This window comes from Callithrix jacchus, chromosome 22 (genome assembly GCF_049354715.1).
Source record: "Callithrix jacchus isolate 240 chromosome 22, calJac240_pri, whole genome shotgun sequence".
Lineage (NCBI taxonomy): Eukaryota > Metazoa > Chordata > Mammalia > Primates > Cebidae > Callithrix > Callithrix jacchus.
The window spans coordinates 45,756,366-45,773,195 of record NC_133523.1 but is presented as its reverse complement, the minus strand read 5'-3'; the positions used below and the strand labels follow the sequence as shown (position 1 = coordinate 45,773,195).

The 16,830-nt window shown below is 43.8% G+C and overlaps 1 protein-coding gene across 12 annotated transcripts in view; it reads right to left on the bottom strand.

The window, feature by feature from the left end:
- Positions 1-2,011: 2,011 nt before the first annotated feature.
- LOC108590179 (uncharacterized) overlaps positions 2,012-16,830 on the bottom strand; it is a 28,410-nt gene continuing 13,591 nt past the window's right edge. For 7 of the 12 annotated variants that reach the window (XM_078361163.1, XM_035283678.3, XM_054249265.2 and 4 more), the window contains 2 exons: positions 13,921-14,047; positions 2,012-6,533 (listed from right to left, as the gene is read on the bottom strand). In XM_078361163.1, the coding sequence (XP_078217289.1) occupies positions 4,282-6,533; positions 13,921-14,047 (2,379 nt within the window). In that variant the 3' untranslated portion in view covers positions 2,012-4,281. Of the gene's footprint in view, positions 6,534-9,014; positions 12,941-13,920; positions 14,048-15,072; positions 15,196-16,830 lie in introns of all 12 variants that reach the window. The other 5 variants (XM_054249268.2, XM_078361166.1, XM_054249267.2 and 2 more) reach the window with 3 other exon arrangements.

Here is a 16,830-nt window from a genome sequence, read left to right as displayed (position 1 = left end):
AGCTCAGGAGTTTGAAACCAGCCTGTGCAACACGGCAAAACCCATCCATACAAAAGATACAAAAATTAGCCAGGTGCGGTGGCACGCACCTGTGGTCCTAACTACTCAAGAAGCTCAGGCAGGTGAATCACTTGAGCCTGGAAGGCAGAACTTGCAGTGAGCCGAGATTGCACCACTACACTCCAACCTGGGCAAGAGACAGTCCTTGTCTAATAACAAAAAATAAAAATGAATAGAAAATAAAAATCCTAAAATCCGTAGGGAACTACAGAGAATCCAAAAAAGCCAAAGCAATTTTGAGCAAAATCAACCAACCTGAGGAGTATTACACTACCTGACTTCAAAATATACTAGAAAGCACTGGTATCCAAAACAGCTTGTTACTGAGAAAAAACAGCAACATAGACCAACAGATCAGAATAGAGGACAAATAAATAAACCCTCATCTTTACAGCCAGCCGCTTTTTTACAACGGTGCCGAGAACACGGATTGGGAAAAAGGAAAGTCTCTTCAATAAATGGTGTTGGAAAACTGGATATTCATATACAGAAAAATAAAACTAGACCCCTATTTCTCACCACATACAAAAATAAACCCAGAATGGATTTGACATAAATAGATGATCTGAAACTATAAGAAAACAATAAGGGTTGGGCACGGCGGCTCACATCTGTAATCCAAGCACTTTGGAGACCAAGGCGGGCAGATCACCCGAGGTTGCGGGTTCGAGACCAGCCTGACCAAAATGGTGAAACCCCGTCTTTAAAACGAAAAGAATAGGAAAACTCTTCACAGAGCATTGATCTGGGCAACAATTTTTTAGGTAAGACCTCAAAAACACAGGCAGCAAGAGCAAAAATAGACAATCTGGATTATATCAAACTAGATTCTGCACAGCACAGGAAACAGACAACACACTGGAGAGACAAGCGACAGAACTGAAGAAAATATTTAGTCTATCCTTGTGAGAAGGGATTAATAAGCTGAATATATAAGAAACTAAAACACTTCAATAGCAGTTCTTTTTCTTCTTGAGATGGAGTCTCACTCTGTTTCCCAGGCTGGAGTGCAGTGGCTCCATCTTGGCTCACTGCAACCTCTGCCCCCTGGGTTCAAGCGATTCTTGTGCTTGAGGTCATTATGTTAAATGAAATAAGCCAGGTACAGAAAAGACACTTATCTTATACTCTCAGTCGTATGTGAGAGCTAAAAAGTTGGATGTCATGAAGACAGAGAGTAGAATGGTCATTACCAGAGAGTGGGAGGATTAGCACAGGTACGAAGAGAAGTTGGTTAATGGGGGGGGAAAAAAAGAAGGAAAAAGTTGTTTTCTCCAGTACACAGTAGAGTGATATAGTGAACAAGAATTTATTGTATATTTCAAAGTAGCTGGAAGAGAAAATCTGAAATATCATCAAGAGAAAAAACTAAATGTTTGAGGTGATGGATATTTAAATTACTGATTTGGTCATTACCCATTGTATGCATGTATCAAAATATCACATGTAACATATAAATAAGCACAATTAAAAATGTTAAAAGAGACCAGGCATCACCATGATGGTGTCTGGTGATAATTACACAATGAGTGAAATTATACTCATTTCAGTAATTCCAGCACTTTAGGAAGCTGAGGCAGACGGATCATGAGGTCAGGAGTTCAAGACCAGCCTGACCAACACGGTGAAACCTGTCTCTACTAAAAATAAAAAAATTAGCCGGGTGTGATGGTGCACACTCCTGTAATCCCAGCTACTCAAGAGGCTGAGGCAAGAGAATCGCTTGAATCTGGAAGACGGAAGTTGCAGTGAGCCGAGATGGCGCCACTGCACTCCAGCCTGGGCAACAAGGGCGAAACAAATAAAAAGGAAGTTAAAACAAAGAATGATGTTAAAGTTGAATGACAATACTGAATTGTACACTTTAAAAGTTAAGAGACGAGTTCATGTTGTGTTCTTACCTGATTAAATAAAAAATTCTCCGAAATAATGCAATTTTCAAGCACAGATGGTAACACTAAACAAGTGTTTTTATTTTTGTACAGAAGTCTCACTGTCATCCAGGCTGGAGTTCAGTGGCACAATCATACCTCACTGTATCCTCAGCTGGGCTTACGAAATCTACTCAACGGCCTCAGACTCCCAAGTAGCGGAACACCACGCCTGGTTAATAAAAAAAAACAATATTTTGGCCAGGCGTGGTGGCTCACACCTATAATCCCAGCACTTTGGAAGGCCCAGGCGGGTGGATCACGAAGTCAAGAGATCGAGACCATCCTAATCAATGCGGCGAAACCCCGTCTCTACTAAAAATACAAAAATTAGCTGGGCATGGTGGTGTGCACCTATAGTCCGAGCTACTCAGGAGGCTGAGGCAGGAGAATTGCTTGAACCCAGAAGGTGGAGGTTGCAGGTGAGCCAAAATCGTGCCATTGCACTCCAGTCTGGGTAACAATAGCGAACTCTGTCTCAAAAAAAGAAAAAAAATATGTATTTTTTTTTGAGGTGGAGTCTTGCTCTGTCTCCCAGGCTGGAGTGTAGTGGTGTGATCTCCGCTCACTGCAACCTCCACCTCTCCACCTCCTGGATTTAAGCATCTCTCCTCTGCCTCAGCCTCCCAAGTAGCTGAAATTACAGGTACGCACCACCACAACTGGCCAAGTGTTTTGTATTTTTAGTAGAGATGGGGTTTTACCATGTTAAGGCTGGTTTCAAACTCTTTGCCCCAAGTGATCCGCCTACCTCGGCCTCCCAAAATGCTGGGATTACAGGTGTGAGTCACCGCGCCCAGTCAAAAAAAAATGTTTTTTGGAGATGAAGTGATCAGGTCACACTCTGTTGCTCGGGCTGGTCTCAAATTCCGAGCATCCCATGTCAAGAAACCCTCCCATTCAGCCTAACACTAAACAATTCTATTAAACCTGTAAAGAGGTATTAACAGCAATTATATACAATTTCTTCCAGAAAGCAGAAGAGGAGGGACTACTCCCCAAGATAATTTATGAAATCATTATTATGGCTTGCCAAAACTAGGCAAAGAAATTAGGGGGAAAAGTCTGAAAACTAATTTCACACAAAAAAATTGCAAAATTCTTTTTTTTTTTTTTTTTGAGATGGAGTTTCGCTTGTTACCCAGGCTGGAGTGCAATGGCACGATCTCGGCTCACCGCAACCTCCACCTCCTGGGTTCAGGCAATTCTCCTGCCTCAGCCTCCTGAGTAGCTAAGACTACAGGCAGGCGCCAGCATGCCCAGATAATTTTTTTGAATTTTTGGTAGAGACGGGGTTTCACCATGTTGATCAGGACAATCTCCATCTCTTGACCTCGTGATCCACCCACCTCGGCCTCCCAAAGTGCTGGGATTACAGGCGTGAGCCATGGCGCCCGGCCAAAAATGAATTTTCCAATGTTCTGCAAGCAGTGACCTCTGCCTAAAGACCTCGGGACACTTACGACATTTGTAAGATTATTGTCCAGTATGGATTCTCTAATATCTATTTTTTTTTTTTTTTTTTGAGGCGGAATTTCACTCGTTACCCAGGCTGGAATGCAACGGTGTGATCTCGGCTCACCACAACCTCCGCCTCCTGGGTTCAGGCAATTCTGCCTCAGCCTCCTAAGTAGCTGGGATTACAGGCATGCATCACCACGCCCAGCTAATTTTTTTTTTCGTATTTTTAGTAGAGACGGGGTTTCACCGTGTTGACTAGGATGGTCTCGATCTTTTTACCTCGTGATCTACCCGCCTCAGCCTTCGAAAGTGCTGGGATTACAGGCTTCAGCCACCGCACCTAGCCATCTAATATCTAATAAGGTGTGAACGTGAACTGAAGGCTTTGCCGAAATAATCACATTTGTGAGGTTTCTCTTCTGTATGAATTTTTCTGTTCTGCATAAGATGAGAATTGACTGAAGACCTTGCCACAGTTATGACATTTGTAAGGGGTATCTCGAGTATGAGTTCGCCAATGAACTGAAAGGTATGAACAATGTCTAAAACATTTGTGAAATTGATTACACTTGCAAGAATCCATTCATTATGGATTCTCCAATGATTTGCATTGGAGGACGCACATTGGTTGTAGCGTTACTGAAGACTGGGTGACAATAATTACATTAGTAAAGTTTTCCTATACCGTGGATTGCTTCATGGTGTTAATAAGTGTTGACTGCCCACTACAGGCTCTGCCACACTCATTACACTTGTAAGGTTTCTCTCTAGTCTGAATTTTACTATGTTGTGCCAGGTGTGAATCACGCCCAAAAGCCTTGTCACAAATCTAATGTTTGTAAGGTTTCTCTCCAGTATGATTTCTCCTATGTCTTTTAAGACTTGATTTGCGACTGTAAACTTTGTCACATTCTTCACATTTGTAAGGTTTCTCTCCAGTATGACCTCTATGATGACGTGCAAGGTGTGCTTGTTGATTAAAAACCTTGCCACATTCATTACACTTGTAAGGTTTCTCTCCAGTGTGAATTCTATGATGGCATGTAAGGGATGATCTGTGATTGAAGGTCTTGCCACACTCATTACACTTGTAGGGTTTCTCTCCAGTATGAAGTCTACGATGGCATAATAGGGATGACATCTGACTGAAGGTCTTGCCACACTCATTACACCTGCAAGGTTTCTCTCCAGTATGAATTCTTCTATGTATTTCAAGGTTTGATTTCCAACTAAAAACTGCATCACATTCTTCACATTTGTAAGGTTTCTCTCCAGTGTGAAGTCTACGATGGCGTACAAGAGATGACATCTGACCGAAGGCCTTGCCACACTCATTACACTTGTAAGGTTTCTCTCCAGTATGACGTCTACGATGGTATACAAAGGGTGACACCTGACTGAAGGCCTTGCCACACTCATTACACTTGTAAGGTCTCTCTCCAGTATGAATTCTTCTATGTATTTCAAGGTTTGATTTGCACCTAAAACCTTTGTCACATTCTTCACATTTGTAAGGTTCCTCTCCAGTATGAAGTCTAGTATGTCGTGCCAGGTGTATATCACGGCCGAAAGCCTTGTCACACACCTTACATTTGTATGGTTTCTCTCCGGTATGAATTCTTTTATGATATTCAAGGCCTGATTTGCGACTAAAAACTTTGTCACATTCTTCACATTTATGAAGTTTCTCTCCAGTATGAAGTCTACAGTGATATACAAAAGATGACTTTTTACAGAAGGTCTTGCCACACTCCTTACACCTGTAAGGTTTCTCTCCAGTATGAATTCTTCTATGCATTTCAAAGTTTGATTTGCAACTGAAAACTGCATCACATTCTTCACATTTGTAAGGTTTCTCTCCAGTATGAGTTCGCCGATGAACTGTAAGGTATGAACGATGTCTGAAAAACTTGCCACATTTATTACACTTGTAAGATCTTTCTTTATTATGGATTCTCCAATGCCTTGCAATGGTTGTAGCGTTACTGAAGACGTGATGACAATCATTACACTTGTAAAGTTTCCCTATACCATGGGAGGACTGATGGTAAGTAAGTGTTGACTGCCCTCGAAAGGCTTTGCCACACTCCTTACACTTGTAAGGTTTCTCTCCAGTGTGAATTCTAGAATGTTGCATCAGGTGTGAACCACGCCCGAAAGCCTTATCACACACCTTACATTTGTATGGTTTCTCTCCAGTATGAAGTCTACGATGATATGTAAGAGATGACATCTGACTGAAGGTCTTGCCACACTCACTACATTGATACGGTTTCTCTCCAGTATGACGTCTATGATGGACTACAAGCGATGACATCTGACTAAAGGTCTTGCCACACTCACTACACTTGTAAGGTTTCTCTCCAGTGTGAAGTCTAGAGTGGCGTGTAAGGGTTGACTTCTGACTGAAGCTCTTGTGACACTCATTACACGTGTAAGATTTCTCACGAGTGTGACATCTACGATGGCGTTCAAGGTATGGCTTCTGATTAAAGGCCTTTCCACACACATCACATTCATATTGTTTCTCTCCTAAATGGATTACCTGATGTTTCCTCAAGAGAGAGCTACAGTTAGAGGCTTCTTTCTCATGACATTGGAAAGATACTTCTCTCACGTGTACTTTCGGTTTTTGTGTGAGTAATGAAGAATGGGGGAAGTTGTCATACTTATTAGAAATATGGGTTTGGGGCCTACAAGAAATGATTTTGGTTGCTGAAACTGAGAAAACATCATTGATAGATTTCTCAACTTGATTACCGAATTTCCCTTCCGTCCGAAATATGTGCAGTTCAGGCAAATGCGAATGAAAGCTTAATCCCAGCTGATCCGTAACAGGCTTGTTGCCAGCGTGCCTTTCGTCATCTTGGTCTGTACCACAAGGAAGCTTTTCAACTTTTCTCATGAGCGCCTCATGGCTATTTCTACACTCAAAATCACGAATATCTCTGTCAATTTCCTGGAAGCAGAAATCTCCCATGTGATGACTTTCATGTCTATCTAATATCCCTGTGTGGAACCCTTCTGTATCGCCTTGTGCTGTTGACAAGAGCCCCTTCATCTTGTATTTGGAAGAGATATCTACAAAATATAAACACAAATAGGTTTCCAATTAAGTACAAATGGTGTATAATACTAAAATATATAAATATGACACACAAAAAGGAACACAAAAGAAGTGAGACTCTTCAATAAATAAACGGTGATTACATTGACTTCAAGTCATGTCTACTGAAGCCTATTTCCAGTATCACAACAAAACACTGACAGGAAACGAACATGTGTAAGCCTAAATAAAGGAGTATTTTTCCACAGTGACCCTAAAGTGTATAACACGTTGCAAAGCAAACAATATTTCTTTTTTTTTTTTTTTCAAATAAAGTCAGGGTTTCACCATGTTGGTCAGACTAGTCTTGAATCTTCTGACCTAAGAAACCCTGTCTGTACTAAAAATACAAAAAATTAGCTGGGCATGGTGGTACGTGTCTGTAGTCCCAGCTACTCGGGACAATGAGGCAGGAGAATTGCCTAAACCCAGGAGGTAGAGGTTGTGGTGAGCCGCGGTCATGCCATTGCACTCTAGCCTGGGTAACAACAGCAAAACTCCGTGTCAAAAGAAAAAAAAAATTATATATGTATATATATGCATATATATACTGGCATATAAATGACGAGAAAAATATATACATACATATATATTTTTTGAGACGGAGTTTCACTCTTGTTACCCAAGCTGGAGTGCAATGGTGCAATCTTGGCTCACCGCAACCTCCGCCTCCTGGGTTCAGGCAATTCTCCTGCCTCAGCCTCCTGAGTAGCTGGGATTACAGGCACATGGCACCATGCCCAGCTAATTTTTTTTTTTTAAGATGGAGTTTTGCTGTTGTTACCCAGACTGGAGTGCAATGGCACGATCTTGGCTCACCGCAACCGCCGCCTTCTGGGATCAAACAATTCTCCTACCTCAGCCTCCTGAGAAGCTGGGATTACAGGCACGCACGACCATGCCCAGCTAATTTTTGTATTTAGTAGAGACGGGGTTTCACGATGTTGACCAGGATGGCCTCCATCTGTTGCCCTCATGATCCACCTATCTCGGCCTCCCAAAGTGCTGGGATTACAGGCGTGACACATCGCGCCCGGCTTTGTATTTTTCTTAGTAGAAACCGGGTTTCACTATGTTGACCAGGATCGTCTTTGATCTCTTGACCTTGTAATCCACCCACTTCGGCCACCCAAAGTGCTGGGATTACAGGCGTGAGCCACTGCGCCCGGAAAATATATATTCTTAATATTTGCAGCATATTTACTGTGTACAAATGAATACTAAAGAACCACACATACTATATGGATAAATAACCCACAATGAGCTCATGTAAAGATAACCAAAATCTAATGGAAATTCTGTATTGTCAAACAATCATAGCACTGCAATGGCGCGATGCTGGCTCACTGAAACTTCTGCCTCCCTGCCTCAATCTCTGGACTACCTGGAATTATAGGTACCCATGACCACACCCAGCTAATTTTTGTATTTTTAGTAGAGACAGAGTTTCATCATGTTAGCCAGGCTAGTTCTGAACTCCTGACCTCAGGTGATCGGCCCGCCTCAGCCTCGCAAAGTGCTGAGATTATAGGCATGAGCAACTCCACCAGGCCAGGTTATGGAAATTTTAAGTCTCATTATTATACTACAACTTTCCCCAAATATCTAGCCAACACACTTCAGTTCTTCATACTGAAAGGAATGCACACTAACGTGATTGTTATATTCACGTTATAATCATGCTTAAACCACTTACGTGTTTACTAAAACCTAAAAGACAAACGATTTTAAATCATAACAATGGCTGGGCACAGAGGCTCATGCCTGTAATCCCAGCACTTTGGGAATCTGAGGAAGATGGGTCACTTGAGATCAGGAGTTCGAGTCCAGCCTCACCAACATGGTATAACCTCAACTCTACTAAAAACACAAAAATTAGCTGGGGGTGGTGGTGGGCGCCTGTAGTTTCACCTACTCAGGAAGCTGGGGCATAAGAACCATTGGAGCCTGGCAGGCAGAGGCTATGGTTAGCCATGACTGCGCCACTGCACTTAGCCTGAGTGACAGAGCGAGACTCCATCTCAAAGATAAATAAATAAAACTTAAAAAAACATAAATGAGAAGGGAGTCGAAGCATGTCTACACAAAAAAGCAATGAAACACAAAAAGCAGCATACGAGGAAGAACAAAAAGAACCTACAAGAATGACAGATAACAGGTAACAGAAAGGCAACGGTAAGGTCTTCTCCATCAGTAATACTTCAAATGTAAATACTTAACTCTGCACTCAGAAGAAAAAGACTGGCTGAATCAACAGGAGCCAACTACGTGTTGTCCACAGAAGACTCGTATTAGCCCTAAGGACACACATATTCTACAATTTAAAAAATAAAAACCAACAGATAATATGAGGGTTGAGGCCTGTCATCTCAGGTATGCAGGAGGCTGAGGAGGATCTCAAGACCAAGTGCAACAACACAGCAAGACACTGTATCTACGAAAAAAAAAAAAACAACCTAAAACATTGGCCCGCCATGGTGGCATGCACCTGTACCAGCTACCCAGGGAGGCTGAGGCGGGACAATCACTGGAATTCAAAGTTGCAGTAAGCCATGATGACACCACTGTACTCCACCCTGGGTGACAGAGCAAGACACTGTATCTCAAAACTTTTTTAATAGAAAATAACACAAAAGATAAAACATAATATCCCAAGCAACTGTCACCCAGAGAGAGGAGAGCTGGCAATACTAAAATACGTTTTAACTCAAAACTATTTTATTGGAGACAAGAAAGGACATTATATCATGATAATAGGGTCAATTCACCATTAATATACAAGAACTAGAGATACATATGCATGAATATCAGAGCTCCATATTTAAAGCCAATGTTTACAGAATCAAATGAATCACTCCACCGTAATACTAGATGATTTCAACATAAGACTTTCAGTAACAGAAAAAACAAGAGACCTGACCAATAAAAGTGGAGAAGGAGGCCGGGCGCGTGGTTCACGCTGTAATCCCGGCACTGTGAGAGGCCGGGCACGTGGCTCACGCTGTAATCCTGGCACTGTGGGAGGCCGGGCACGTGGCTCACGCTGTATTCCCGGAACTGTGGGAGGCTTAAGCTTGTAGATCACTTCAGGACAGTAGTTTTTGAGACTAGCCTGGCCACCAGATTAAAACTCCCATCTCTACTAAAAATACAAAAATTAGCTGGGCGTGCTGGTACACACCTGTAATCGCACTTACTCAGGAGGCTGAGGCAGGAGAATCACTTGAACCCAGTGGGCAGTGGCTACAGTGAGCTGAGATTGCACCACTGCACGCCAGTCTGAGTGACTGAAAGAGACTCCGTCACACACACACAAAAAAGAAACTGATTATAAATCGATAAAATCCAGAATCGTGTGTAATATGTAGAAATGTATAAGATGAAAGTAGCAGTGGCTTAAACACGTAACAGTGAACTTCAAACCAGAGGCGTCTTCCCTGTGAGCTGTACTTCCAAGAGGACCTCAGGATGCAACATACGGCCTTTCTGTTGACTGTCTTTCCCACTCAGCTGAGTAACCATCTCAGAAAAATCTACCCACTCCTCTGTGACACACACTACTAGTGTGGGTGAAGCATAACCGGAGAATGGCTGAGGAACCCTGTGACATGAGAAGAGATGCATATATTGGTCTCTTCCCCGGTTCCTGACACAGAGCTCCGAAGACCGTGAGATGTCCCGGGTGATGGGAGGGCCATTTGTCCTTATGAGGAAACCTCTGAGGTCTCCTGGATGGGGCTGATCACCAGCAAGACCAGGCCAGGCTTAGAAGCATGGAACAGTCACTGCCATCCACCATCCTCCAGGAAGGGAAATGGGGCTGGAGACTGAGTTAATACCAATCATGACTACGTGGTGAAGCCTCCATGCAAATCGCTAAACTGTGGGGGATACGAGAGATTCCAAATGCCGAACACACGCAGGAGCCTGGAGCATGGCACACCCGTAATCTTCCCATGGTCCTTGTGTGGAGCACAGCTCACGGCAAAGACGCCTCTGGTTTTATGTGCACTGATATTTGTTTAAGCTACTTCTATGTTCATCCAGTACATTTTTATATATTACACATGATCTTGGATTTTACTGATTTCATAATCATTTTTCTATTTTTTTTTTGAGACGGAGTTTTCCTCTGTCACCAGGCTGGAGTGCAGTGACGTGATGTTGGCTCACTGCAACCTTCACCTCCCAGGTTCAAGTGATTCTCCCACCTCAGCCTCCAGAGTAGCTGGGACTACAGGTGTGTGGCATCATGCCCAGCCAATTTTTGTATTTTTAGAAGAGACAGGGTTTCACGCCGCTGGCCAGGCTGGTCTCGAACCCCTGACCTCATGATTCACCTGGCCTCCCAATATGCTGGGATTACAAGCATGAGCCACTGAGTATGGCTCATTTTCCTATTTTTTATGATAGTCTTTGTGTTCTTTTTTTATATCAATAATGTATGGAACTGTTATATCAGAGAATGACTATTCATTTACAATTTAGTGCCTCCCTCTGTGAATCTTCTCATCCGGCTGTCCCTCTGTGTCCTGTGAAACATTCTTTATCATGAACCTAAGAAGGTGTTTCACTGAGTTTTGTGAGCCACCCTAGCAAAGCAAACCCAAGAAAGGGGTTGAGGGAACCCAACTTACAGCTGGTTGGTCAGAGGAACATGTGACAATCTACACTTGCAACTGCTCTGTGAGGTCCGGGGCCGCCCTTGCTGGCCTGGGAACTCAACCCTTCACCTGTGAGATCTGACTCTAACTCCGGGTAGACAGTGTCAGAACTAAATAAAACTACAAGAAATTCAGTTTGTGTCCGTTCAAAGATTTGGATGTAATTGGGAAGAAATCCACTTCTCGTCATCAGAATTGAGGCGTTCAGTGCAAGGTGGCATGTGAGAGTAGGAAAAGCATTTCTGATTTTTTTTTTTCCTGTGTGTGGGAGGACAGAGTCTTGCTCTGTCACTCAGGCTGGAGTGCAGGGGTGAAATTTTAGCTCACTGCAACCTCTGGCTCTCAGGTTCAAAAGATTCTCCTGCCTCAGTCTCCCAAGTAGCTGGAATTAAAGGCACACACCATCACACCCAGCTACTTTTTGCATTTTCAGTCGGGATGGTGCTTCACCATGTTGCCAGGCTGGTCTCAAACTCCTGACCTAAAGTGATCCGCCTTCCTCAGCCTCTCAAAGTGCAGGGATGGCAGGTGTGAGCCGCCGTATGTGGCATTTTTTTTCCCCCAAATAAACAAGTAGACAATTTAAACAAGCAGAGAAAGCTCTGGGCATTGTTACAGGCCACAGATGCAAAAAAGGAACAGCCCGTATTTCCCATCTCCTGATTAGGTGTTGCGAGTACAGAAAATGGGATGGAACCTGAATAGGTCAAGGGGCAGGTGTACGGAGGCCTCAGTTCTGAGCTACAGGGACAGAGAACGGAGCATCACATGGAATCAAGTACAGAGGAGACCGCAGAGAGAACAAACCCTTTGACAGCTCTCCCTGAGCCACAGAGGCAAGAAACCAAAGAGGCCACAGAAGCCAGATGACAGGGTGTTGCCAACAGGATAAAGACTCTGCCTTTGTCTCTGAGCTGCAGCACCGCCAGAATGCCCAAAGATCAAACTACTGCACATCTGAAGGGCAGAGGGGCCGGGCGCAGTGTTTCACACCTACAATCCCAGCACTGTGGAAGGCTGAGGGGGGTGGATCACCTGAGGTCAGGAGTTTGAGACCAGCCTGGCCAACACAGTGAAACGTTGTCTCTGCTAAAAACACAAAAATTAGCCAGGTGTGCTGGTGGTGCACACCTGAAGTCCCAGCTACCTGAAAGGCTTGGGCAGGAGAATCATGTTGAACCCAGGCGGCAGAGGTTGCAGTGAACTATGTGCCACGGCACTCCAGCCTAGGCAAAAGAGCAAGACGTCATCTCAAAAATAAATAAATAGCAAACCAAGGACAAGTGGGGACAAAGAAAGGTGTCCATTCAGAGATCTCAGAATTTAAGCTTTCCTTTTTCCACAGAATTCTCCCGCTTGCAGAGTTTCCTCACTCACTATTTACTTCTTTATGTATTTACTGTATTTATTTATTATTATTATACTTTAAGTTCTGGGGTACACGTGCAGAACAAGCAGGTTAGTTACAAAGGTATCCACGTGCCATGGTGCTTTGCTGCATCCATCATCCCGTTATCTGCATTAGGTATTTCTCCTAATGCTCTCCCTCCCGTAGTCCCCACCCCTGCCATCCCTCCCCTAGTGTGTGATGTTTCCCTCCCTGTGTCCATGTGTTCTCACTGTCCAACACTCAATTATGAATGAGAACATGCAGTGTTTGATTTTCTGTTCTTCTGCCATTTTGCTGAAAATGATGGTCTCCAGCTTTATCCAGGTCCCTGCAAAGGACATAAGCTCATCGTTTTTTTTGGCCACACATCCCCACACACTATTTGAAGGTGCAGTTTCTACTCTGCCCATCGTAGCTCCCACTTGTGATTACAGCTGTAGTACATTCCCACCCATCTAGATTTTTCTGCTATTTTTACTTGACTCTCCACAGTCCAGGGCTCTTTCCCTGGCTTCATCATGGAGACAACAGGTCAGACAGAGGCTCCTGCTTGCAAAGAGAAAGAAATGTGATGTGCTGGAGCCTTTCTAGTGCCCCAGTTGGAAAGAAGACATTCCAGGTGGATCGAGGAAAACATTTCACACTGCTCCACTGCCTGCCTCCTTCGGAATGCTTAGAGAGCCTTGTAATATGTGGAAATCACGCTTCTTTCTAGGAACTACTGAGTAAAAAGCACAGGGTAACAAACAGGGAACTGGATATCTTTCAAGTCTGCCAGAAGGTTTTCCTTTTGTTTTCTTGAGACAGAGTCTTGCTCTGTAGCTTGTAGTGGAGTGCAGTGGCATGATCTCGTCTCACTGCAACCTTTGCCTCCCAGGTTCAAGGGATTCTACTTCCTCAGCCTTTCTGGTATCTAGAATTACTTGAGGGCACAATCATGACTGGCAAATTTTTGCATTTTTGGTAGAGACGGGGTTTCTCCATGTTGGCCAGGCTGGTCTTGAACTCCTGACCTGAAGCCATCCACAAGCTTCAGCTTCCCACAGTGCTGAGATCATAGGCCTGAGTCACTGCACCTGGCCTGCCATCAGGTTTTTGCCTACTTTACTTCTGGAAACCCCCGTGAGGTATCAGGAAGAATGCACAACATCTAAACAAAACAGACACTTAAAATCCAGAAGCTTTTCATTTCGAAATCAATACGGCTTTCATTTTAGGCAAGCCAGGATGTGGCTCCCAGGAGGCAGCAAGAGAAAATACAAACATACGCAAGGGCACGTCCCCACTTCCGGGGACAGTTGGACTCACCCAGGGAGACCAGGTTCCTGTAGTTCTCCAGCATCACGTCCCTGTATAAAGTCTTCTGAGCAGGGTGCAGGCATCTCCACTCATCCTGAGAGAATTCTATGGTCACATCCCTGAATGTCAATAGACCCTGAAATGAAAACACATTTCAACCACATGGTTACGGGAGGAGTTCTGATCTTTACAGAGAATGACAAGAGGACAAAGGTGAAAGCACAGATTTTTTTTTTTTCTTTTTTTGAGACGGAGATTCGCTCTTGTTACCCAGGCTGGAGTGCAATAGTGCAATCTCAGCTCACCGCAACCTCCGCCTCCTGGGTTCAGGCAATTCTCCTGCCTCAGCCTCCTGAGTAGCTGGGATTACAGGAGTGCGCTACCATGCCCAGCTAATTTTTTGTATTTTGTAGAGATGGGGTTTCACCATGTTGACCAGGATGGTCTGGATCTCTTGACCTCATGATCCACCTGCCTTGGCCTCCCAAAGTGCTGGGATTACAGGCTTGGGCTAACGCGCCTGGCTGAAGTATAGATTTAATTGTAGGAAATATTCTGAAAAAGGGAGAAAGGAATTTTTCACCACATTATGTCTTCCCAGTTGTGTTCATTATACTTTTTGAAAAGGTCATGATGCCCTCTTGCTATGGATTTCTTGTGTTTGTGGATAACGCAAGAAATACACACAGCAGCTATTAAATGTGTTCCATGAAAATAAAAACACGAATCAAAAAACGCAGCCTTCTCACTAAAGAAATGTTTGAAAATTTTACTGACACACCAAGTAACATTTTGTATCTACATGAGACAGAACATGAATGATGTTTTCAGAAATGACAATGTCCACAGTGAAAAATCGCAAACTAAAATTCAATTGGGCGTGACGGCAATGGCTATAATCCCGGCACTTTGGAAGGGCACGGTGGGTGGATCATCTAAGCTCAGCAGTATATGACGAGTGTGTTGAACATGGTGAAACCCTGTCCCTACTAAAAATACAAAAATTAGCCAGTCACAGTGGCTCATGTCTGTAATCCTAGCACTTTGGGAGGCCAAAGTGGGCAGATCACGAGGTCAGAGGTTTGAGACCAGCCTGACCAACATGGTGAAACCCTTTCTCTACTAAAAACACAAAAATTAGTTGGGTATGGTGTCACATACCTGTAATCCCAGCTGCTCAGGAGGCTGAGGCAGGAGAATCCCTTGAACCCAGGAGGTGAAGGTTGCAGTGAGTCAAGATTATGCCGTTATACTCCAGCCTCGGTGACAAAGAAAAAACTCAGTCTCAAAAAAAAAAAAAAAAAAAAAAAGGTAAACAGCCTGGTGCAGTTGGTCATGCCTGTAATTCCAGAACTTTGGGAGGTCAAAGTCGGCAGATCTTGAGGTCAGGAGTTTCAGACCAGCCTGGCCAAGAGCATAAAACCCCATCTCTAATAAAAATACAAATATTAGCCGGGCGGTGTGGCGGGCACCTACAATTCCAGGTGCTTGAAAGCCTGAGGCAGAAACTTGCTTGAACCCGGGAGGTGGAGGATGCAGTCAGCCAAGATTCTGCCACTGCACTTTAGCCTGGGTGACAAGCGAGACTCCCGTCCCCCCAAAAAAAAAAGAAAAGGTAAATAAAAAATAACTATTAGGTAAGGTGATGAAATGAACTGTAAAACAAGCCCCGATGACACGAGCCTACCTATGTGACAAACCTTCACACGTAGTCTAAAGTTAAAAAATAAATATATAAAGAAATTTCTTTTCTCAGTGCAGAATTTTTTCTAAAAGTCTCATACAGATGCAGAAATACACGATTATAAGACTTCCCCTGACACCTGACACAGAACTGATAGTAGTGGGTCCCCGGTGAGGCTGGAAGGAGGGTGGAGGACGTGACAGGGGAAGGAGGAGCTTTATGGCCAAGGGGCTCAGCTGCAGCTCTGCCTGGAGCTTTACCACAAAACAAATACATACATCACGTGGTGTTTAAATACAAAAATGTTTATTGAGTAATAATTGGTGGGGCTGGGCACAGTGGCCACACCTGTAATCCCAGCACTCTGGGAGGCTAAGTCAAGTGCATCATCTGAGGTCAGGAGTTTGAGTCCAGCGTGACCAACGTGGTGAAAGCCCATCTCTACTAAAAACACGGAAGAATTAGCTGGGTGTGGTGGCAGGGGCCTATAATGGCAGCTATTTGGGAGACTGAAGCGGGAGAATCACATGAACCAGGGAGGCAGAGGTTGCAGTGAGCCGAGATCACACCACTGCACTCCCGCCTGAATGACAGAGCAACGATTTCTCTAAAAGAATAATATTAATAACAGGTAGAATGAGAATATAGCTCCACCCTTTAGGATAAAAATGAAGTCCTGCTTCCATATTTAGGAACATTAGAACCATTTTTACTGAAAAGGCCTGTTTCAAAGCCTTTCCACAGCAACACCACAGTGTTCATGAGCTTAATGCACTAAGAATAGGTTAATGAGGCCGGGCGCAGTGGCTCATGCCTATAATCCCAGCACTTGGGGAGGCGAAGGCGGGTGGACGAATATGTCAAGACATCGAGACCATCCTGGTCAACGAGGTGAAACACTGTCTCTACTAAAAATACAAAAAATTAGGTGGGCATGGTGGTGCACGCCTGTAATTCAAGGTATTCAGGAGGCTGAGGCAGGAGAATTGCCTGAACCCAGGAGGCAGAGCTTGCAGTGAGCCGAGATCGCACCATTGCACTCCAGCCTGGGTAACGTGCGAAACTCCGTCTCAAAAAAAAAAGAATGTTTTAATGAATCTCCTGCTATGATTTAGGTTGGTTTCTCATACTTAAACTAATGAAAATGAAACACCTTGTATCATTCATGTTTGTGTATTAATGCTCCATTCTAATCATTAAGATGAGATGATTAACATCAGAAACACAGAAATTCA